The sequence below is a fragment of the Anopheles coluzzii genome, chromosome X (genome assembly GCF_943734685.1).
Source record: "Anopheles coluzzii chromosome X, AcolN3, whole genome shotgun sequence".
In the NCBI taxonomy this organism is placed as follows: domain Eukaryota; kingdom Metazoa; phylum Arthropoda; class Insecta; order Diptera; family Culicidae; genus Anopheles; species Anopheles coluzzii.
In genome coordinates this window covers 22,394,673-22,418,277 of record NC_064669.1, presented here as the reverse complement: position 1 = coordinate 22,418,277, position 23,605 = coordinate 22,394,673, and the positions used below count along the sequence as shown (strand labels likewise).

Sequence of the window (23,605 nt, the reverse complement as noted above, 5' to 3'; positions counted from 1 at the left end):
GCTGTCGATGCAAACGTTAGCTTTTATCCCAGTGTGAACACACGCAGTTTCACATGATAACACTCATTCGGGGCGACTATGGGCTTTGAACGACGAGATCCGTTCGCCGCGGTTGTCAGAAGGCGCTCACTTGGCGCTCAGTTTTAAAATAACGTACCATTGAGAGACCGTAGGAAGCGCGCGAAAGAATGAGTTCTACCTGCCGGGGTCGAACGTTCCCGTTTGTATGGGGAGAAATCCGCGAGGTTTTGCGCTGCGGATTTGGAACGAATGTTGTTTTCAATGTAACGTTTTGCTTCAAATTTTGCTTTAAATGATTGAAGTGAATTGAACTTAGAGGTATGTAACATTTTGAAAATGTCTATTGATTGATTGATATTGGTTGATCTATTTCCAATAAAAAAAGTTTTCATCAGTTTTGAAAATTTATATAAAAAACATAAATTATATCGGAATATAAATATACATACAAATATCTATAACAAAAAGTTATATATATATATATATATATATATATATATATATATATATATATATATATATATATATATATATATATATATATATATATATATATATATATATATATATATATATATATATATATATATATATATATATATATATATATATATATATATATATATATATATATATATATATATATATATATATATATATATATATATATATATATATATATATATATATATATATATATATATATATATAAATATATAAATAGATATTTGAATATTCATGTAAAGATCAAATTTAATGTTTTTCATATAAAATTGTTACACTGCTGAAGACTTTATAGAAAAATATCAAAAAACATTTGCTCCATGTAAATAACGTTTATAACTCTTTAAAATAAAATCAATCAGTATTTTTATACTTTTTAATAAAGTTTTTATGAACTGCTCTTTGCACTTATTGTTTTATTTATACATATTAAAACTTTACATAATAAATAATAATAGAACGTACAACACTTTAAAACGTACAAGTGCGGTGGCCGCGCACCAGCCGCACCGAGCGCCCCTGCCGAGAGCTCCTGCTCGATCGGCTCGCAAACACTCTAATCGTGCGGCGCTCGGCACACACTAAGCCTTGCGCTGCTTAGTGTGTGCGACAGTGTGCGTGACACACTGTGTCCCCCTGGACGTTGACCGGTGGCAAGTCCAGGGGTCGGCACGGCTGCCCACAACAAAAGTAAATCCAATTCTGTCGTCCCTCCTAAATTTGAAATAAGTTAAATTCAAAATTAAAGAAAGTGGGTAAAGCTTCCTTATAATTCATTACAAATCATCCAATAATGATGTAACTAATGAAATCCAATACCAACGGCCAAAAAAATCAAAATTCAACTTAATCACTTAACCATCCTTGAATCGTAGATATAAACGTCTTTAAATGCTTGACAGTTGTATCTCATGATTCTCATTCTCTCATGAGCGTCGAACGGATGTCGTCGTTCGAAGCCGGTACTCGCCCCGATTATCAGAATGCTCTAAACGCAATAAGACATCATGTCAAGCTGTGTTTCTTCACACACACACACACACACACACACACACACACACACACACACACACACACACACACACACACACACACACACACACATACACACATACACACACACACACACACACACACACACACACACACACACACCACACACACACACACACACACACACACACACACACACACACACACACACACACACACACACACACACACACACACACACACACACACACACACACACACACACACACACACACACACACACACACACACACACACACACACACACACACACACACACACACATATATATATATATATATATATATATATATATATATATATATATATATATATATATATATATATATATATACATATATATATATATATATATATAGATATATATATATATATATATATATATATATATATATATATATATATATATATATATATATATATATATATATATATATATATATATATATATATATATATATATATATATACAGAGAGAGATTGACTGTCTAACTGAGTGGATGTACCTTCCTCGTGCTCCTGATTTTATACGCTGTTTTGCCGTGTTATTTCTGGAATCTCAACATTTGCAACAGTGGTGCTGCTGAGTTGTTCGTACTGGCTAGTGCGTGCCTTCGATTAATATAAAGCTGCTTCTGTTTATTCAACATTTTTGCCGAGAGAGTGTTTGGCTTCGTTTCTGCTCCTGTCACTCATCAGATTGTGCTTGAGTCATCGTTATGCAGTGCTCAACCTGCAATGCACCCACCGATAGTGCTAATTCGGTGTACTGTGCCGGTGTTTGTGGTTCCATGCATCACACCCATTGCACGGGGTTGTCCCGTGATTCTACTCGTGAGCTTGGGCGTAATAATCAATTGTTGTGGTTGTGCAAAACATGTCACGAGTTTCGCATTGGCACAAATTCACTTCTCACAAGTGAGATAGCAGCCCTACTCGAATTGGTGAAAGCAGATATTCTCACCACAATTGACTCATCTCTCTCTTCTCTTAGATCGGCTATCAAGAGCGATTTGCTTCCTGAGATCCTTGCTCTCGTTGATAAGCGAGCGCTAACACCCATATTAGCTAAGCCGTCTGTTAGCAACGCATCGCGATCGCACACATCCACTAATGTATCGTCACTCAATGCCACAAATACATCCAGAACGACTAAAACAGCTTCCGCTCGCCGTACATTTACTAACTCAACGGAGCTCACTGATGATATCCAAGCTGCGAACGATACCAACACTGTGGAAGATTCTGACAACTGTAACCACTACAATCATCGTACTAAGGTGACTAGTGATATTAGTGCTGGAAACTGCCGAACAAATACAAAATCATCTTCTGATCCTGTTTTGAACCATGATATCACGAACACTGGCATAGCCGAGAAAGTATGGTTATACTTCACGAACATCAAATCGCATGTCTCGGCTGATGATATGCGTGTGTGGCTTAAAGCTGTGCTACCAACGGACGATATTAATGTTTACCGTCTCACGAAAAAGGGTGTGAACCTGGACTCGATGTCCTTCATATCGTTCAAAGTGAGTGTTCCTAAATCTCTTAAGGAGCTTGCGCTGCAGTCTACTATTTGGCCAGTTTCACTTACTGTTCGGGAGTTTGTTGCTCGTGGCCTACCAAAGCAACGTGTACATGAAAGGGCTCGATTTGACCCTTCCGAGCTTATTTCGCATCGTACAAATAGTGAAAATTGCTCTTCAGCTGTGCCAAAAACTACCGCTCATCCGGATCATTTTTTGGATCATCGATCGCCATCCCCACAGCGCGTGATTCTATCACCATCCCAGATGACCGAGATCCTAGAGGCTATTCAACTGGAGTTTCCTCCCACACCGCCTCAGTTATCACCGGGGGTGGGGCTTCAATCACAATCCAATCTCAGCAACACGAACCGCTCACCACAGATCAGCCCGTTTGCCAAACGGATAGCTCACAATTAATAGACCCATTTGTGATATATTACCAAAATGTTCGAGGCCTTCGCACCAAATACAATGAATTGCGCCTTTCTGCGAATGAATCAGGGTTTGAAATGCTTGCCCTTACTGAAACCTGGTTAAATGAATCGATTCCATCCAACATGGTCCTTGATAGTGATGCCTACAACATATACCGCTGTGATCGAAGCAGGTTAAACAACGAACGTTCGCGTGGGGGTGGTGTGCTACTTGCATGTTCCGTTCGATATCCTTCTGTGGCACTTAACATTAATCAACCCACGCTTGAAGCTTTATGTATACGTGTTTCTTTTTCTAAGTTTCGTCTTTATGTGGGGATTGTTTATGTGCCACCGTATTTGAGCAGCGACCGCAACTATTTGGAATCCCTTTCTGCTTTCATCAGTGATGCATACATGCAAATGAAACCGAATGATCATCTTATCCTTCTGGGTGACTTCAATCAACCTGCGTTAGAGTGGTCGCTTTCTACCGCAGTAAGGCCAGATTCATCTTCAGCTATAAGACATTATGTGCCACATATTTCTTTTTGGATATGTTAAACCTGCATGAACTCTATCAGCTGAACGGGGTGCATAACCATTTAAATCATTATTTGGACCTGGTGCTCTCCAACTCTGCTGCTGCTGCTTGTTCTTCTGTGTATCCTGCTTCGTCACTGCTCCTGCCCCAGGATGCCCATCATCCTGCTCTGGAAATTGCGTTACCGTCTTCTTTATTTAGGGCTAGTAGGGTTATGAATGAATTGCCTTCTGCTCCTAATTCATTGAGTGTTCGTTATAATTTTCGTCTTACAGACTATCGTAAACTTAATTCTATTCTATCTCGTGCCGACTGGTCTTTTTTTTCATCAATGTACATCGGTCGACGAGGCTGTCCAATCGTTTAATGCTTTGTTAACCTCTGCACTCCTTTCATGTACACCTATTTTTCGTTCCCCTCCTAATCCTCCCTGGTCCAATCGTACTCTTCGCAACCTGAAAAAGGATAGAATGAAATATCTTAGGAGGTATCGTCTGAACCAATCTGCTTTCAACTTTCGTTTATTTAAGTACGCTGCCTCTGCGCATCGACTATACAACAGGGCTCGTTTTGAGGCCTATTCGAGTAGACTGCAATCGCGTTTCCGTTCTGATCCAGCATCCTTCTGGCAATTTGTTAGGATTCGAAGAGGGTGCAATACGTTACCTAATGAAATGGTACTTGATTCTCGAACTGCCTCTACGCCTGTTGAGATCTGTGAGCTATTCTCTGCACATTTTTCCCAAATGTTTGAGCCACCGGTTAGTGACCCTAACCTTATTGAGGGTGGGCTACTCTACACGCCAGAGAACTTAATTAATCTCTCCGATATTTCGGTTAGCTCTGAAACAGTTGTACAGGTGTTATTTGGGTTGAAACGTTCTTTTACTCCTGGTCCAGATGGCATTCCTGCCTCTGTTTTAATAAACTGTAAGGACGTGCTTGCTCCACACCTTGCTAAAATTTTCAACCTTTCACTTTCTCTTGGGGTTTTTCCTGCTCTTTGGAAATCCTGTTGGCTTTTTCCGGTACACAAAAAGGGATGCCGTAGCATTGTTTCTAATTATCGTGGGATAACCCAAACTTGCGCCACAGCCAAAACTTTTGAGCTATGTATCCTTCCAACCATACTTCATAGTTGTAGTTCCGCTATTAGCCCTAAACAGCATGGGTTTATGCCTGGTAGGTCTACTTCAACTAATCTCATGTCTTTTATTTCCAATATTTTTAGATCTTTTGAGGCCGGTACCCAACTTGATGCAATATACACCGACTTTCATGCTGCTTTTGATAGTTTGCCTCACTCTTTATTATTAGCTAAATTGTCTAAACTTGGTTTTGGTGATGGCTTTATTAGCTGGCTGTCCTCATATTTAAGTAATCGATCATGCAGGGTTAAAACCGGGTCGTACTTATCTGAGGAGTTTTTTTGTACGTCAGGTGTCCCTCAGGGTTGTGTGCTAAGTCCACTTCTGTTTTCTTTGTTCATCAATGATGTTTGTAATGTTTTACCTCCTGATGGTCATCTCCTTTATGCGGATGATATCAAAATCTTTTTACCTGTGTCTTCTTCTTCTGATTGTCTGAGACTTCAGCATTACCTCAATGCATTTGCTCATTGGTGTTCATCCAATTTACTTCGCCTGTGTCCCGAAAAATGTTCTGTTATTTCTTTCTCTCACTCTCTTTCTCCTATTTTATTTACCCAAATAGCATTGGAGCGTTACGTTTCGCGATTTTTGTATGGAAGCGTTACTGCTCGCTACCTGCTCATAACACTGCTCGATAGCAGTCCTTAGTGAGCAAGTAGCGTGTAACATTCTATGTAAGCTCAATGAAAGCTCAAAGCTCAAGCGTTACTTAGCGAGTGCTCGAACCACAGTATAGCGTTGTGGGTTCTGTATTCGGATGTAAACAAAAACACACACACTTTTTTTTAATTTCGATGCACATTGTCCAGTACAACGATAAAATGTATTTTATTTAGCTATTATTCAATACTTACATGCCCCAATACATGGTTTTACACGTTTAAATACGATTTCAACCATCACTTTGGATGGTATCAACGGATGCCGACGGCGTTGTTGTCTCTGCGTCAGGCACATGTATTGTTGCCGCTTCTAATGCTCGGGTAAATCTTTAGTTAGCTGTATTACAACGATTAAACGCACTAATTGTACCACTTGCAAAGCGATACAAATAAAGTAAAACACGTAATACACCGTACAACACACTTCTTAACAACACTTGCACATAAAAACCACTTGTCGATGCGGTGATCCAATGTCCTGTTTGCAGTGGAAAAATAACAAGGAAAGATTAGAATGCTTTCATATGTGATATTATTTTATAATACTTTCCTTTCCATGCTATTTTGTGGTGCATGGCTACGTTGGTTTGCTTGAAGATACACAACGACCGGTGTGTTGGTCCAGTTGAGAATGTGCCGATCACGATCACAGTCGGCTTTAGTGATTGTTATAGAAACTGTAACAAAGATCAATATCATTAAATCTGCATTATTTTTGCAATTCATTGTGATTTAAAAAGTAAAACATTTCATCTTACCGGCGTCGTATTCCGTCGGCATACACACACACACAGCTGCTCAACCATACTCGGACGAATGTTGCCAAATTTCGGGATGAAATTATGTTTTTCCTGTGGAATAATGTGTTCAAGCATTAAAAGATAGTTTATTTACTGAAATATGCACAGAACACTTACCTTTTCTCGAGTTTTCACATAAAATTTCACGATTATTCTGCACACAATCTTTACGGGCGGTTGTCCGTGTTTGTTTACGTTTCTAACTTGACAGATATGCGAGCTGCCATGTGACGAAGTCAAATACATTCAAACCTCGCCAATTTCAAGTCTGCTTTTTCAATTGAATACAAAAAATCCGAGTTGTTCACATAAATATGAGAAAAAGTCAGTTTATCCACATTGTATAAAATAACAAACATGACAAAATACGCAGACATTAGTCGTGTTACAAAATGTCTTTCTAATAAACAAAATCTATCTTTTTTTTGTAGACATATGATATAAATGCAATTAGCGAGTTCTAATTGTATCATATATATTGCTATTTTCAAAGCGGTTTAAATTAAAACAAACATCAGTGTTTTTTTTAAATAATCAGAAAGATAATTATAAACTTAATAATGATTAAAATGTTTTTTATTACATTTATGTACAACGATAACCTAACTAGTAAGCATGTTCATGCACGTGTGTAATTATTTGATATTTTTTGTGTGATCCCAATATGAATGTTATTAAGTAAAACAGACAATTTACTCTGTTCCTTTTTCAATTCTTCAAGATAAGATTTTTTTAATAGAAACATGTAAGTTTGTTACATTTGTAATATATACATTTGTAAGTTTGTAATATATATTACAACTTATCTATAATATATTATATATATATATATATATATATATATATATATATATATATATATATATATATATATATATATATATATATATATATATATATATATATATATATATATATATATATATATATATATATATATATATATATATATATTGTAAACATTGAATTTAGCTCGCTAGTTATATAAACCTCGCTACACACGTCACACTTTAATAACCTTAGTTTGTGTGTCACTTTTGACACTGGTGAAAACGTCAGACGGGCAGATAGACGATGTTTAGAAGTCGGCAAGATAGGACTTGTGCGGTATGCTGTAGCTTTGTGCAGAAAATAAAATATAATGTCTTACAACCTCAGAAGTGGGATATCGAACGAGAAAACAATGGAGCCATCTATTTCGAAGGATAAAATGATGGGTGTTCTTAAAGAAGTTGGCGAAACCGTGCCTGAATCAGTTTCCATCTCCCAAGTCAGGCGGCTATTTGATGCAACACACACCGAAAGCAAAATGGCGACTATCCAGACCACGCCATCTTCTCTGGAATTTGAAACATGTGCCGAAGCAGCGTCAGGCAATACAGAAGCTTCGGCGAGTACAATTGAGACATTGACTGCAAAATTAAAACAATTGAAGCTGGAAAAAGAAGTTTCGCTTCTTAAACAAGAAATGGCCAACATGAAGCAAATACAACAACCACTGCCGTTGGACACAATCAAATGCATCGAAGGGCTAGTTGATAGTTTTAGTGGCGAAAAGAATGAGAATGCCGAATGTTGGATTAAGCAACTTGAACAAACTTTTCAATTGTTCAATGTTAATGAACTAGAAAAAATTATTATCACGCGCCGACTTTTGAATGGTACCGCTGCAATGCTGACAAAATATATAGTGTTTACAAGCTACGACGAGTTAAAACAACAAATTCTGGAAAATTTCTCAACTAAACCTTCACCGGAGAGTGTATATCATCAGCTTCGCCGTAGACAGCTTCTTCCTCAAGAAAGCACCATAAGATATGTGCTAGAAATGGAAAATATTGCTAAAAACGCCACAATATCAGAACAAGAACTAGTTTCAATAATAATCGATGGAATTGGAGATCCTGTGAATGCTGCTGCGATTCGTTTTTCTGCAAACTCTTTGACCGAACTTAAGACAGCCCTGCAAAAATACGAATCGATACGTTTACAACCGGTGTCAGTTTCATTCAAACCAAGGATAATGACCAGACCTGACAATGTTGGAGGTATAAAATGCTACAATTGTTCGAACTACGGGCATCATCAACGGGACTGCCAGCAACCACGACGGCGAAATGGGTCTTGCTTCCTATGTGGAAATATGGGACACGTTGCTCGAGATTGCACTCATCGTACTCAATCGACGTCGGCTGCCATCTACCATAGTGAAGCAAATCAAAACAATGTTATCCACGAACCGAACTATAATGAAAGCGCAGTTCAGATAGAAGCTATTCAGGAGGTAAGTGTTGCTTTCAAAGTCTCTAATGAGTTCAAGATTTTGCCCTCACGTGTACTTTCTTTGTTTGATACGGGTAGCCCTAGGAGTTTTGTCAGCGAAGAGCTTGTCCCGACTCTTGCCCAATATCCGTGTTTTTCTGGATTCCGCGGATTAGGAAATCAACCTTTGACATCGCTAGGGTATGCAGAAGGAAGAATTCGTTTTCGTGACACTTATGTTAACCATTCATTTATCATCATTCCAAAGAAACAAATGGCATGGTCTATTATCATTGGACGGGATTTGTTAAAAAAATTTAATATTCATTTGCATTACATACGTTACCGTTATTCCAAACAAAGTTTAATGAATTACAAAACCATAAATAAAAACGAACTTCAACCACACATGAGAGCGCGTCTTGAACATTTAGAGATTTTGCGGGGTTTTTGTAAGAATGGGGAGGATATTCATTCGCAGTCCATTGGTTCGGTTGATGATAATAATAATGCTGTCTCTGAAAATATAACCACGACATTTAGCGAGTTATGTGCGATCGACATTAGTTCCGAGGAGGCAAAAATAGATGTAGGCTCCAATTTAAACCACGAACAGTCACAGGAAATAATTTCTGGGGTATTTAATCATTACAGGGTTTCCCACGATATATTGGTTGGTTCCCATCAATTTTTGGTGGATTCCCATATTTTTTTGGTGCGTTCCCACGATTTTTTGGTCGTTTCCCAGAATTTTTTGGTCTAATTGTATTGATATCCAATCGGAAAATACCAATAAATTATAGGATCGAACCAAAAATCTATGGGATACAACCAAAAAATCGTGGGAACGCACCAAAAAATCATGGGAACTGACCAATAAATCGTGGGAAACCCTGTATTTGCGAGTGTCAACAGAGTCAATTACGGAGCCCGTTCATTCAATGACCATTAGTGTCACAAATAGTACTCCCATCTATTGTAAACCAAGGCGATTATCTTATGCTGAACGAAATAAAATTCGAGACATAGTTCAAGATCTTTTACAAAAACAGATAATCCGCCCTAGCAGTTCCCCATATGCCTCTGCGTTAGTATTAGTTCGCAAAAAGAACGGTGAGACTCGTATGTGTGTCGATTACCGGCCTCTAAACAAAATCACGATACGGGATAACTACCCTTTACCATTAATCGACACGTGTCTTGAACATCTCAGCAATAAGAAGGTTTTTACTCTCTTGGATTTAAAGAGCGGATTCCATCAAGTTAGAATGCATGAGGACTCCATTAAATATACGTCTTTTGTTACACCAGATGGACAATATGAGTATGTGAGAATGCCGTTTGGATTGAAAAATGCTCCTTCACAATTCCAACGGTTTATTAATTCAGTTTTGCGAGAGTATATAGATGAAAGGAAACTTGTAGTTTATTTGGACGACATAATTATTGCGTCAGAAAATATAGACGAACACGTAGCAACACTTAATAGCGTTTTGCGAACGATAAAGAACTTGAACTGCGTTTGGATAAATGCAAATTTGGTCATAGTGATCTGGAATATTTAGGGTACCATGTGAATTCTAAGGGAATACATCCAAGTGACTATCATTTAAAAGCAATCCAGAACTATCCATTGCCCGCAACAGCTAAAGAAGTGCAACGCTGTTTGGGTCTTTTTTCATATTTTAGACGCTTTGTACCATCCTTTTCTAATATTGCTAAACCTTTGAGTAACTTGTTGAAGGAGAACACAAAATTCGTTTTCGATGAAACTTGTTTAGACGCTTTTAATAAATTAAAAACAAAATTGTTAAATGCTCCGGTCCTAGCGATATATGATCCCAACAGAGAGACTGAATTGCATTGTGATGCGAGTTCAATAGGATTTGGGTCGATTCTCCTACAGAAGCAAGATGATGGAAAATTCCACCCGGTGGCTTATTTTTCCAAAACTGCTTCTGCAAGTGAAGCAAACCTGCATAGTTACGAACTGGAGACTCTTTCGGTAATTTATGCCCTTAAGCGTTTCCATTCCTACGTGCACGGTATCCATATCAAAATAGTCACGGATTGCAATTCACTAGTAGAGACCCTAAAGAATCGCAATTGTTCGGCAAAAATTGCCAGATGGTCTCTATTTTTGGAGGATTACGATTACTCAATGCAATATCGCCCCGGCAATGTAATGAGTCATGCTGATGCCCTCAGCCGTAGCAATGTAGCTGCAGCAGTCGACGACATTGACATCAACTTCCAGTTACAAATTGCCCAGTCACAGGATCCCGAAATACAAACACTAAAAACTAGGCTTGAAAATAATACGGTACAAGGATATTTATTAATGAATGGGACTGTGTACCGTCAACCTTCCCAAGGAAAATTGCAACTGCTTGTTCCTAAAGGCATGATAACCAACTTAATTCGTAACATTCACGAAAAAATTGGCCATCTTGGTGTTGATAAATGTTGTGCCCAACTGAGTAAGTTCTATTGGTTTGCTGGAATGAAAAACTATGTGCAGAATTACATAAAAAATTGCCTCAAATGCATAATTTACTCCGCACCACCACGGAAAGATCAGCGTAATTTACACAATATATACAAAGCTCCAATTCCTTTTGATACAGTTCATATAGATCATCTAGGACCACTACCTTCCCTGCAATCAAAGAAAAAGTTTCTACTTGTAGTCATCGATTCATTTACAAAATTCACAAAACTATACTCAGCCACGTCCACAAGTAGTAAAGAAGTATGTAATGCATTAAAACAATATTTTGCCTATTACAGTCGGCCAAAACGACTAGTGAGTGATCGTGCTACGTGTTTTACGTCGAATGAATTTAAAAAATTTCTCGAAAATAATAATATTTCTCACACTCTTACTGCTGTTTCTTCTCCTCAAGCAAATGGTCAAGTGGAAAGAGTAAATAGAGTAATAAGACCAATTTTAAGCAAAATTTCTGATCCTTTAGATCATGCTGATTGGAGCTCAAAATTACAAATGGTAGAATATTCATTGAATAACACTGTGCACTCGTCAACAAAAAATGTTCCATCCATTCTTTTGTTTGGTGTTGAACAGCGCGGCACCGTCATTGATGAGTTGACAGAATATCTTGATGGAAGTATTGAATACCCTAGAAATTTTGAAAAAATACGTTCTGAGGCCTCAGAAAACATAATCAAGTCACAACAAGTAAACATGAACCAGTTTTGTAAGAAACATCGCCCTGCTCTAGAGTTTGAAGAAGGAGACTTAGTAGCCATCCGTAACATAGATAATACTCCCAATACAAATAAAAAACTTGTAGCTAAATTTAAAGGACCATATGTCATACATAAACGATTGCCACATGATCGCTACGTAATCCGTGATGTCGATGGTTTTAAACAAAGTCAGATACCATATGATAGCGTTTTAGAGTCAGACAAGTTGAGGTCGTGGATTGCGGTGAATTCTGACCCTTAAACTGAAACCCCCAGCAACACTATAGAAACAAATTGAGGACAATTTACTGTCAGGAACGGCCGAGCTGTAAACATTGAATTTAGCTCGCTAGTTATATAAACCTCGCTACACACGTCACACTTTAATAACCTTAGTTTGTGTGTCACTTTTGACACTGGTGAAAACGTCAGACGGGCAGATAGACGATGTTTAGAAGTCGGCAAGATAGGACTTGTGCGGTATGCTGTAGCTTTGTGCAGAAAATAAAATATAATGTCTTACAATATATATATATATATATATATATATATATATATATATATATATATATATATATATATATATATATATATATATATATATATATTAACATAATATACCATATGTTTGAGTTTTGAGTGCTTGAGAAACTTAAATGAGTGCCTGAGAACGTTTTCTCAGCTTGAGAAAGCCCCGTGGCCCCGCGGCCTTACAGTATTAGTAACTCACAGTATGATAGGCACAAACACACACGTTGCGTTGCTCGATAAAGTGTGCGTAGTAGCAACCACTAGAGAATCGCACATTTAACACACACTATGGAAACAAGTACGTTTGCTGCACTCAAGAAAACGGCGTCACTGTCAGCCTAATAACACCCGTAGGAACAGCAAAGTAGTGCGCAAATAAACAAAGCGCACAAAACGCACTCCTATGTCCAAAGCATCAGAACTGCCGAAATCGAGCCGCCAATAACACTCCCCGCCCTAGGATCGGGCAAGACCCTCGCGACAGGGCCCACCGGGCAAGGCGAGCCGCTTAAGCGGCACCGCCGGCACCACACCGCAGAGCGAGGACGTGAAAATCGCTTCGCCGTTCACACCAATCCAAAAACTGTCCTCCACCAAAAAAACCGCACTTCACAGGGCACCACAATGTAACAAAGAAAATGGTAATGGCAAAGTCACTGGCGCACAGAACCAAAAACACTTTGAAAATACACTTTCGCAGCGGAGCTGGAAACAACACGTCCTTCATGACTCGAGACTCAACTCAACTCCTCACACACATGGGAGCTGTGTGTGTGTATGTGTGTGTGTGTATGTGTGTGTGTGTGTGTGTGTGTGTGTGTGTGTGTGTGTGTGTGTGTGTGTGTGTGTGTGTGTGTGTGTGTGTGTGTGTGTGTGTGTGTGTGTGTGTGTGTGTGTGTGTGTGTGTGTGTGTGTGTGTGTGTGTGTGTGTGTGTGTGTGTGTGTGTGTGTGTGTGTGTGTGTGTGTGTGTGTGTGTGTGTGTGTGTGTGTATTTTCATTTCATTTCATTTATTTCATACAATATCCGCCATCAAGGCTAAATATAATAGACTTAAAACTAATTTAATACTAACAAATAAACAAAATAATTCATGAAAAACTAAGCCTAACTAACCTAGTCTTGACCTAGCAAAAAAGAAAAGAAAAAAAACAAGAGTAGAGCGTAGAGACTATCATAAACTTAACAAAAACAAAAAAAAGAGAGTAATAGAAAACTAAGGAGAATAATTAAAGGGAATTAGAAGAAAAAATACGGTTACGGAAAGAGTTAAGAGAGGAGTCGAAATCAAAGAGATAGTAAAAGTGGTTAAACAACCTGAAACAGGACAGAAGAGGGTCATTGAAAGTATAAAGAGTATGACGTGTTTCAATTGACAGAGGATCACGTGGACGAAGAGAACGAGAGGGAACATACAGCGAGATGGACGAGAGTAAATCAGGAGCATCAGTAGCAGAAAGTAATAAGCCACCAATAAAACAAGCCTGAAACACTTGGCGGCGGAAGCTTAAGGAGTGAAGATTGAATAACTGCAATCGCGTTTCATAGGGAGGTAGTGAGGCAGCACCGAACAAACGACGAAAGGCAATCCTGGTAAAGAAGCGCTGAATGCTTTCAATTCTCGAACAGCCATCAATAGTGGGAGGATTCCAGATGATACTTGCATATTCAAGAATAGGCCTTACCAAAGCACAATAAAGGATTCTTAGGATGCTTTGATCTCTAAAAATAGAGGTAAAACGTAAGATAAACCCAAGGGTTCGATTTGCTTTTAGTAGCACCTCATCAAGCTGCAGTTTAAAGTTAAGACGACAGTCAAGTATAATACCAAGGTCACGGATGGACATAACACGAGAGAGGGAAGCGCTAGAGAGAGTATAGTTACCCAAGCGGCATCGCTGAGAGAGAATTGAGCTTTTCCCGTTGTTTCCCCCCCTGACATACCCACGAACGGTGTGTTTGTTTCTACGCGATGCGTTATTCTCTGTTGTTGTTGTTGCTTTTAACACTGTCACCACAAGAGCTTGAAGCAAGAAGCGTTTCACACCATCACCGTCTCACCCAGACTTTGGTGTTGTGATGCGTTTATTTGTACCCCCGCCCCTATGTTCTTCTTACCCTTACCGCGCACCCCATACATTCTGACTTAGAATTCAAAGCAAAGCGAAATGGTCTAATCGAAATTGGAAAAGATGAGTGATGGATATTTCATTACGATTCAGATCACATATTTTATAAGAAAATTCACATAAACTTGTACTAAAATTTGATGGAAAAATTAAAGGTTTCCGCCATCGGTATAATGATATAAAAATAATTATATTAACAACTTATATATAATATATTATATATATTATCATACAATATACCATATGTATAAATGTATATATAAGTATATACATATATATACATATATATATATATATATATATATATATATATATATATATATATATATATATATATATATATATATATATATATATATATATATATATATATATATATATATATATATATATATATATAATATACCAGATGAAAAAATGTAGATATAAGTATATAGTTATGTACACATGCGCTACGCGCTATGATACAGGTGCTGAGTAAGAAAACGGTCGCAAGCGAGCCATCGATGTTACTCCACGCGCGGAGTCAGGTTCCAACGGGAACTCCACTGGAAGCAGGTTCCCACGACCAGGTGTGGTGTCGTATGTTCCGGACCGAGGCAACATGATCATCATAAACGTGGACGACAACGTGACCGGCAAACCTGGCAGCACCGAAAACACCAGCCTAGCTAAATAGTACCGAATCCAGAAGTTAGCTTTAGTCTTAGTTTAGCAGTTCGCAAATAAAGATCCCCAGTAATATTTTTTAAAACTTACTCCGGGCTATCGTAAACATAATTGGCGCAGTCGGCTAGGCCCAATTCACGTTCAGTGACAAGTGTTCAAGTACAGTGCAGTGAAATAACGGAAATAAATCTGTGTATCGCCCGGACTTTGCTCCATCGCCCGATCCGTGGTTGACTCGTGACGATCGCGTGAATTTCATTATTTCATAAAGTGTAAGAACAAGTGCACGAACGATTGGTTTAAACTATTTAGAATTGGAAGAGAACATTCGAACAAAACAAAAAGCGGCAAGACTCCCCAGCCAGCGTTACTGGGTAAACTAATCAACGCAGGACAATCGCTGACCCAACCCGTGGACAACGAGTGACCAAAGAAGAAAAGGAAGGACAATCGCTGACCCAATCCGTGGACAACGAGCGACCAAGGAAGAAAAGGAAGGACAATCGCTGACCCAATCCGTGGACAACGAGCGACCGAAGAAGAAGAGGAAGGACAAAGCAAAGGACAGGTAACGGAAAACTCTAATTTCCCGACAAGTGGATAAAAAGGTGAGTTACATCCTAAAGCATAAGTTCCCCTACTCTTATAATAAAAAGGCGGTAGGCAACAAACAATTTTTATCATTGAATGCCAAAATATACCCCTTTCCCAAAAGTTCGTTCTTTGAACTTCACTAAGGACAAGAAAATTCCAGTGAAAATGGAACAAAATATACACGCATTGATTGAATCTATGCGCTCGTTAGAGGAACGCGTTAACACACTCCAAGCGGAAAACGATAGTTTACAACGCTTCCAACAACAACAACAGCCAACGACCTCGAGTCGCAGTGCTGACTATTTTCATATCCCGGATCCAATTAGGGTCATTCCCGGATTCGACGGAAACAAAAAACAGTTAATCGGCTGGTTAACAACAGTTAAAAAAACACTAGACCTCTTCAGAAACAATGTGGCACCAGAAATATTCAGTGTCTACGAACAGACCGTAATTAATAAGATAGAGGGCAAAGCACGTGACACTATTTGTGTGAACGGAAACCCTACTACTTTTGATGAAGTCGCAGATATTTTGCAGAACGTTTATGGCGATCGAAACAACATCGCAACGTATCAAACACAACTGTGGAACCTAAAACAAAACGAATCTTTGAGCCTTCACTATAGAAAAACAAAAGAAATTTTGATCAATATGAAATCAGTAGCAAGACAAAATACGGTATACGCTTCACATTGGGAGGCAATTAACCTGTTTTTAGAACAAGAATGCCTCGCTGCGTTCATAAATGGTCTGAGCAAAACATATTTTGGATATGCACAAACCGCACAACCAGAAGACTTGGAATCAGCTTATGCCTTTCTATGCAGATTCCAAAACGCTGAAAGAACCAAATCAAACACCAATAATGGGTTCGAAAAACATCCTAGTGTCGACAAAAATGTAAAAAGGGATAATAAATTTTCACAACCTAAACACCTTGAAAATAGACCATTCAATAACATGAAACCATCTTCAGATCGTACAAAAATTATTCCCATGGACGTCGATCAATCCTTACGGTCCAATATGAGAAACAAAATTTTCTCGCATACAGCCGAAGAAGATGACGGAAAAACAATATCAGAAGAATCCGATTCAGACGAAGAAACCGATAATGAAGAAGATGTAAATTTTCAAATTACTGCAAACTTAAACCCACCGAGTTAAACGCAATTAACGGACTACCCTTTTACACAACAAAATTAAATGGTTCAAACATCAAACTCTTAGTAGACAGCGGAGCGAACAAAAACTTTTTAAATCCAGAATTAGTTCCACTAACTCAAAGAGTGAAATGCGAAACAATCACCATAAAAAATAAAAATGGTAAGTTCAAATCACAAGAATGCACATTCATAACCATTCTAGATAAAAAATTAAAATTTTACCTTTTCAAATGTCATAATTATTTTGACGGAATACTCGGATACGAATCACTCTCCGATATGGAAACACTAATTGATACAAAAAATCATAAACTTATTCTACCCGATCGTACAATCGACTTAGAAATAAGAACATTAGAACCCCCTTCAATTACATTAAATGCTAATAATTCTCAAATTATAAAGCTTCCTGTTTCTCAAACAAAAGGAAACATTTTTCTTCCAAAAGACATTCAAATAAAAGATGCAATAATTCCTTCAGGCGTTTATAAAGCAAAACAAGGATATGCTAAAGTTCTTGCCAGAAATTACGGCGACACATTAACATTTCATTGGACTAAACCAGCAAAAACATATGAATTGGACAAAATGATCGAAATAAATCACATGAGCACACACCCATATAATGATCATCCGCAAAATTACATAGCAAATCTCGAAAATTTAATTCGCACCGATCATTTAAACAAAGAAGAAAAACATAAACTTTTCGAAATTCTTAAACAAAATCTAGGCATCATCCATCAAGAAAAAGAAAAACTTTCATGCACCACCGCTATTAGACATCGAATAAAAACTAAAGACGATATACCCATTCACACAAAAACTTATAGATACCCCAATATTCATAAAGCAGAAGTGAATAGGCAAATCGAAGAAATGATTGCTGATGGTATTATCCAACATTCTATATCCCCATGGACATCCCCAATCTGGATAGTCCCTAAAAAATCAGATGCAAGTGGAAAGGAGAAATGGCGCATCGTGGTTGACTATAGAAAATTGAATGAAAAAACGATCGATGATCGATACCCTATTCCCAATATAGAAGAAATTTTGGACAAGTTAGGTAGAAGCATGTACTTCACTACACTTGATTTAAAATCCGGCTTTCATCAAATTGAAGTTGATAAAAAGGATAGACCAAAAACAGCTTTTAGCACAGAAAAAGGACACTTCGAGTTTATACGAATGCCCTTTGGCTTGAAAAACGCACCTGCTACTTTTCAACGAGCCATGAATAATATTTTAGGTGACCTTGTAGGAAGAAACTGTCTCGTATATCTAGATGATATTATTATTTTTGGTAAATCACTCCAACAACATTTGGACAATTTGAATAAAGTGTTGAAAAAATTAATTGAATCAAATTTAAAGGTTCAATTAGACAAATGTGAATTTTTAAGAAAAGAGTGTGAATTCTTAGGACACATCGTAACTCAAGATGGCATCAAACCCAATCCAAACAAAATAGAAAAAATATTGCATTGGCCCATACCAAAAACAACAACCCACATTAAAGGCTTCTTAGGAATCCTTGGTTATTACAGAAAATTTATAAAAGATTTTTCAAAACTGACCAAACCTCTCACAAAATGTCTTAAGAAAGGTTCTAAAATAACACATAATGACGAATTTATAAATTGTTTCAACGATTGTAAACAAATGCTCACTACTGATCCCATTTTAAAATATCCTGATTTTAGCAGAAAATTCATTTTAGAAACAGACGCAAGTGACTTCGCCCTTGGCGCTGTACTTTCACAAAAATTCGAAGATGGTAAGGAACACCCAATCGCTTACGCTTCTAGAACGCTTAACGAAACAGAGTGCAACTATTCAGCTACCGAAAAAGAGCTACTCGCCATTGTTTGGGCAACCAAGCATTTCCGACCGTACATTTTCGGAACAGTTTTTGAAATAAGAACTGACCACAAACCTCTTGTTTGGCTAAGACAGAAAAATGATTTAAATAGAAGACTTCTTCATTGGAAACTTGCCTTGGAAGAATTCGAATTTGAAATTAAGTATAAAAAAGGTACTCTTAATGGAAATGCAGATGCACTATCCCGCATAACGGAAAACCCTGCTTTAACATCCGAATTAAATGCAAATACTGCCTCTAACAATACTGACACTATGACGCAACACTCAGCAGATACTAATGATGACGAATTCATCCCAGCAACTGAAAAACCACTAAATGAATTAAGAAATCAAATAATTCTAGAAGAAAATAATAATGATTCTCGAGAAGCAATTACACTTTTCGGAAATTATCATAGAATAACAATAAAAACACCCCTTTTTGGACCAGCTATGTTGATCAACATAATCAAAGAATATGCATCTCCCAAATGTGTTACTGGCATTTGTTGCAGCGAAAAAATCTTACAAAACTTACAAATTATCTACAAAAACTATTTCTCTCGCGCAAAATCGATCAAACTATTTTGGACAAAAACAATTTTAGAAGATGTAACTGATGAAATTGACCAGGATTTGATTATTGAACGACAACATAATGCAAACCATAGAGGAATTATTGAAACCAAACTACATATCTCTAGAAAATATTATTTTCCAAACATGAAAACTAAAATTACTAAATTTATTAACATTTGCAAAATATGTCAAAAAGCTAAATATGAAAGACGCCCATATAAACAAAAATATCAAATTACTGCCACTCCTAAAAAACCTTTGGAAATCGTTCATATGGACATCTTTATAATTAGTGATAAACATTTTCTAACCCTTTGCGATAAGTTCTCAAGACTAACCATGGCGATTCCTTTACAATCAAGAAACGCTATACATATACTAAAAGCACTAACTCAATTCTTCGCTAACGTTGGAAGACCTTGTTTGCTTGTGATGGACCAAGAATGTTCGTTTAAATCCACCACAATCAAACAATTTCTTGAAGAAAATAATATAGAATCTCATTATACAAGTGTTGGTCAATCCTCTTCAAATGGAACAATTGAAATTGTCCATAGAACAATAAGAGAATTACACAACATAATCTCACTACGAGATTCTACAAAAAATTTATCAACTACTTCAAAAATTAATTTGGCAGTCTCAATTTACAATGATTCTATACACTCTCAAACAAACATATCCCCTAAAGAACTATTTTTCGGCTTCAAAAACGAAGATCCTATCCCTGAGGACCTTCAAGAAAGAATTAAACAAAAAGAGGAACTTTATAGAGTGTATGCCACAAAACAAAAAGAAAAAAAATCCAAATACATAGAAAAATTAAACAAAACACGAGAAGAACCAGAACTATTCAACGACAATGACACGATCTTCGAAAGGAAAAGAAATAATTTAAAACACGAAGAAAGGTATCGTGAAACGAAAGTTTTCGATAACCTAGTTACAAATATTTTAGACCGAAATGGAAGAAAAATTCATAAATCAAAATTGAAAAGGAAACGAAAAACCTAACATACCATTTAAATTCTTTCTCATCCTTACAGAAATCACAGCTGAAGATTATAAAAACTAAAAATGAAATTTGGAATGATTCTTTTCCTCACAATAGTTTTGACTAATTCAAAACTTATAACAGCAACAATTTACAGAGAAATTCCTAGAGAAGATAGAATAGTTGCAATAAAAATAGGAACGGCCAAAATAAAAATTGGATATCATAGAGTAATACATACAATAAATCTGGAAAAAATAGAAACTAACCTTAACTATATTCAGAATTTAGCCAATAATATTAGCCTAACCAACCATCTTAAGGACACCTTAGACTATAAAATCCTATCAGCTTATAAGAAATTAGGAAATATAAGGCCTAGAAAACAAAAGAGAGGCATAATAAATGGTTTAGGAACAATTATAAAAATAATCGCAGGAAATCCAGATCAAGAAGATTTGAACATAATTAACAGCAACCTAGAACATTTAGAACATTCAGAAAACAAAATCATATCCAACATTAACGCTCAAGTTAGAATTAATTCCGAAATAGAAAAATCAGTGAACAAAATTACACAAACTCTTAAAAAAATCGAAAATCAAATGAATAATCAGATAAAAGTCGTAAAAACTGAAATAGAACAAGTAAATCTTATCCTGAACATTGATAACATTGTACAACTGCTAGAAGACATAGAAGAACAGATTAGCTTTGCTCGTTCTAACATAATAAACAAAAATATTCTATCGTCAAACGAAACGGAATATATATGGCAAACATTAAAAGATCAGAAAATATTTCTGAACTTTAAAGAGGAAATTTCACAATATGTTTCATGCATAGTTACAGCAATAGGTAAAAAAATATTTCTAGTAGTAAAAATACCGATAGTAGAGCGAAAAGATTATGACCTCTTACGAATAGAAACTCTAAACGTAAACAACACCCGAGTAGAGACGGATGTAAAATTTGTAGCCAAACATAAAAACACCATTTTCAATGTTAACGAGGAGTGCACGATTTGCAACAACCCACAACCGCTAAACGACAAGTGTATCTCAAATATCATCAGAAATCATCCATCTAAATGTACCACCACCACGAGCTCCGAGCATACGATAATACGAGAAATGAAACCAGGAGTCATTCTAATCGATACCACCCTTGGAGTGCCAGTCATTGATTCATGTTCAAACAGCCAAATAATAGCAGTACCCACACTAATTGAAACCGGCAATTGCACCGTAAGAATCTTAAATAGCACATTTACTGCGCATATTGATGTGTTAGACCAAGAAGACTACTTCCTACCCTTAACTGGCAGCAAAACAGAAATAACTCTTAACAAGCCAAGTATACAAGATCTGCACACAATGCATATTAGTAACATACATCAACTCCATACAATAACACTCCGCTTACGCACGCATACAATTGCAGGAGGGATATTAATTGTTGTTCTAACAGGCTTTCTTATAACTGCATTTTGCATCTACAAACACAAAACCAAACATGCAGAGAAGAAAATGTCTACCGAAGCTATTCACAACATCATCCCACTGCAAACGTCGGTAAGTCGATCGAGGACGCTCGACGTTTAAGGAGGGAGGAGTTATGTACACATGCGCTACGCGCTATGATACAGGTGCTGAGTAAGAAAACGGTCGCAAGCGAGCCATCGATGTTACTCCACGCGCGGAGTCAGGTTCCAACGGGAACTCCACTGGAAGCAGGTTCCCACGACCAGGTGTGGTGTCGTATGTTCCGGACCGAGGCAACATGATCATCATAAACGTGGACGACAACGTGACCGGCAAACCTGGCAGCACCGAAAACACCAGCCTAGCTAAATAGTACCGAATCCAGAAGTTAGCTTTAGTCTTAGTTTAGCAGTTCGCAAATAAAGGTAATATTTTTTAAAACTTACTCCGGGCTATCGTAAACATAATTATATATATACAAATACATATATATATATATATATATATATATATATGTATATATATATATATATATGTATATACTTATATATACATTTATACATATGGTATATTGTATTATAATATATATAATATATTATATATAAGTTGTTAATATAATTATTTTTATATCATTATACCGATGGCGGAAACCTTTAATTTTTCCATCAAATTTTAGTACAAGTTTATGTGAATTTTCTTATAAAATATGTGATCTGAATCGTAATGAAATATCCATCACTCATCTTTTCCAATTTCGATTAGACCATTTCGCTTTGCTTTGAATTCTAAGTCAGAATGTATGGGGTGCGCGGTAAGGGTAAGAAGAACATAGGGGCGGGGGTACAAATAAACGCATCACAACACCAAAGTCTGGGTGAGACGGTGATGGTGTGAAACGCTTCTTGCTTCAAGCTCTTGTGGTAACAGTGTTAAAAGCAACAACAACAACAGAGAATAACGCATCGCGTAGAAACAAACACACCGTTCGTGGGTATGTCAGGGGGGGAAACAACGGGAAAAGCTCAATTCTCTCTCAGCGATGCCGCTTGGGTAACTATACTCTCTCTAGCGCTTCCCTCTCTCGTGTTATGTCCATTCGTGACCTTGGTATTATACTTGACTGTCGTCTTAACTTTAAACTGCAGCTTGATGAGGTGCTACTAAAAGCAAATCGAACCCTTGGGTTTATCTTACGTTTTACCTCTATTTTTAGAGATCAAAGCATCCTAAGAATCCTTTATTGTGCTTTGGTAAGGCCTATTCTTGAATATGCAAGTATCATCTGGAATCCTCCCACTATTGATGGCTGTTCGAGAATTGAAAGCATTCAGCGCTTCTTTACCAGGATTGCCTTTCGTCGTTTGTTCGGTGCTGCCTCACTACCTCCCTATGAAACGCGATTGCAGTTATTCAATCTTCACTCCTTAAGCTTC

At 37.1% G+C, this 23,605-nt stretch overlaps 3 protein-coding genes and 1 long non-coding RNA gene across 4 annotated transcripts; 3 read left to right on the top strand and 1 right to left on the bottom strand.

The window, feature by feature from the left end:
• Positions 1–2,402: 2,402 nt before the first annotated feature.
• On the top strand, positions 2,403–3,530 carry LOC120958512 (uncharacterized). Its single transcript, XM_040381364.2, has 2 exons — positions 2,403–2,496; positions 2,573–3,530. The coding sequence occupies exons 1-2, from the start codon at positions 2,456–2,458 to the stop codon at positions 3,528–3,530; spliced, it is 999 nt and encodes a 332-aa protein (XP_040237298.2). The 5' UTR covers positions 2,403–2,455.
• Positions 3,531–6,451: 2,921 nt separating this feature from the next.
• LOC125906803 (uncharacterized) lies at positions 6,452–6,957 on the bottom strand. Its single transcript, XR_007452155.1, has 3 exons — positions 6,801–6,957; positions 6,642–6,734; positions 6,452–6,560 (listed from the first exon to the last, which is right to left on the bottom strand). It is a non-coding gene; the product is annotated as an uncharacterized LOC125906803 (long non-coding RNA).
• A 680-nt stretch (positions 6,958–7,637) lies between these two features.
• Positions 7,638–9,843, top strand: LOC125906721 (uncharacterized). Its single transcript, XM_049606930.1, has 2 exons — positions 7,638–8,967; positions 9,045–9,843. Exons 1-2 carry the CDS (start codon positions 7,825–7,827, stop codon positions 9,048–9,050), a joined length of 1,149 nt encoding a protein of 382 aa, XP_049462887.1. The 5' UTR covers positions 7,638–7,824; the 3' UTR covers positions 9,051–9,843.
• A 5,404-nt stretch (positions 9,844–15,247) lies between these two features.
• Positions 15,248–22,608, top strand: LOC125906735 (uncharacterized). The gene is made up of 2 exons (XM_049607014.1): positions 15,248–16,051; positions 20,806–22,608. Exon 2 carries the CDS (start codon positions 21,294–21,296, stop codon positions 22,290–22,292), a length of 999 nt encoding a protein of 332 aa, XP_049462971.1. The 5' UTR covers positions 15,248–16,051; positions 20,806–21,293; the 3' UTR covers positions 22,293–22,608.
• The last annotated feature ends 997 nt before the right edge of the window (positions 22,609–23,605 follow it).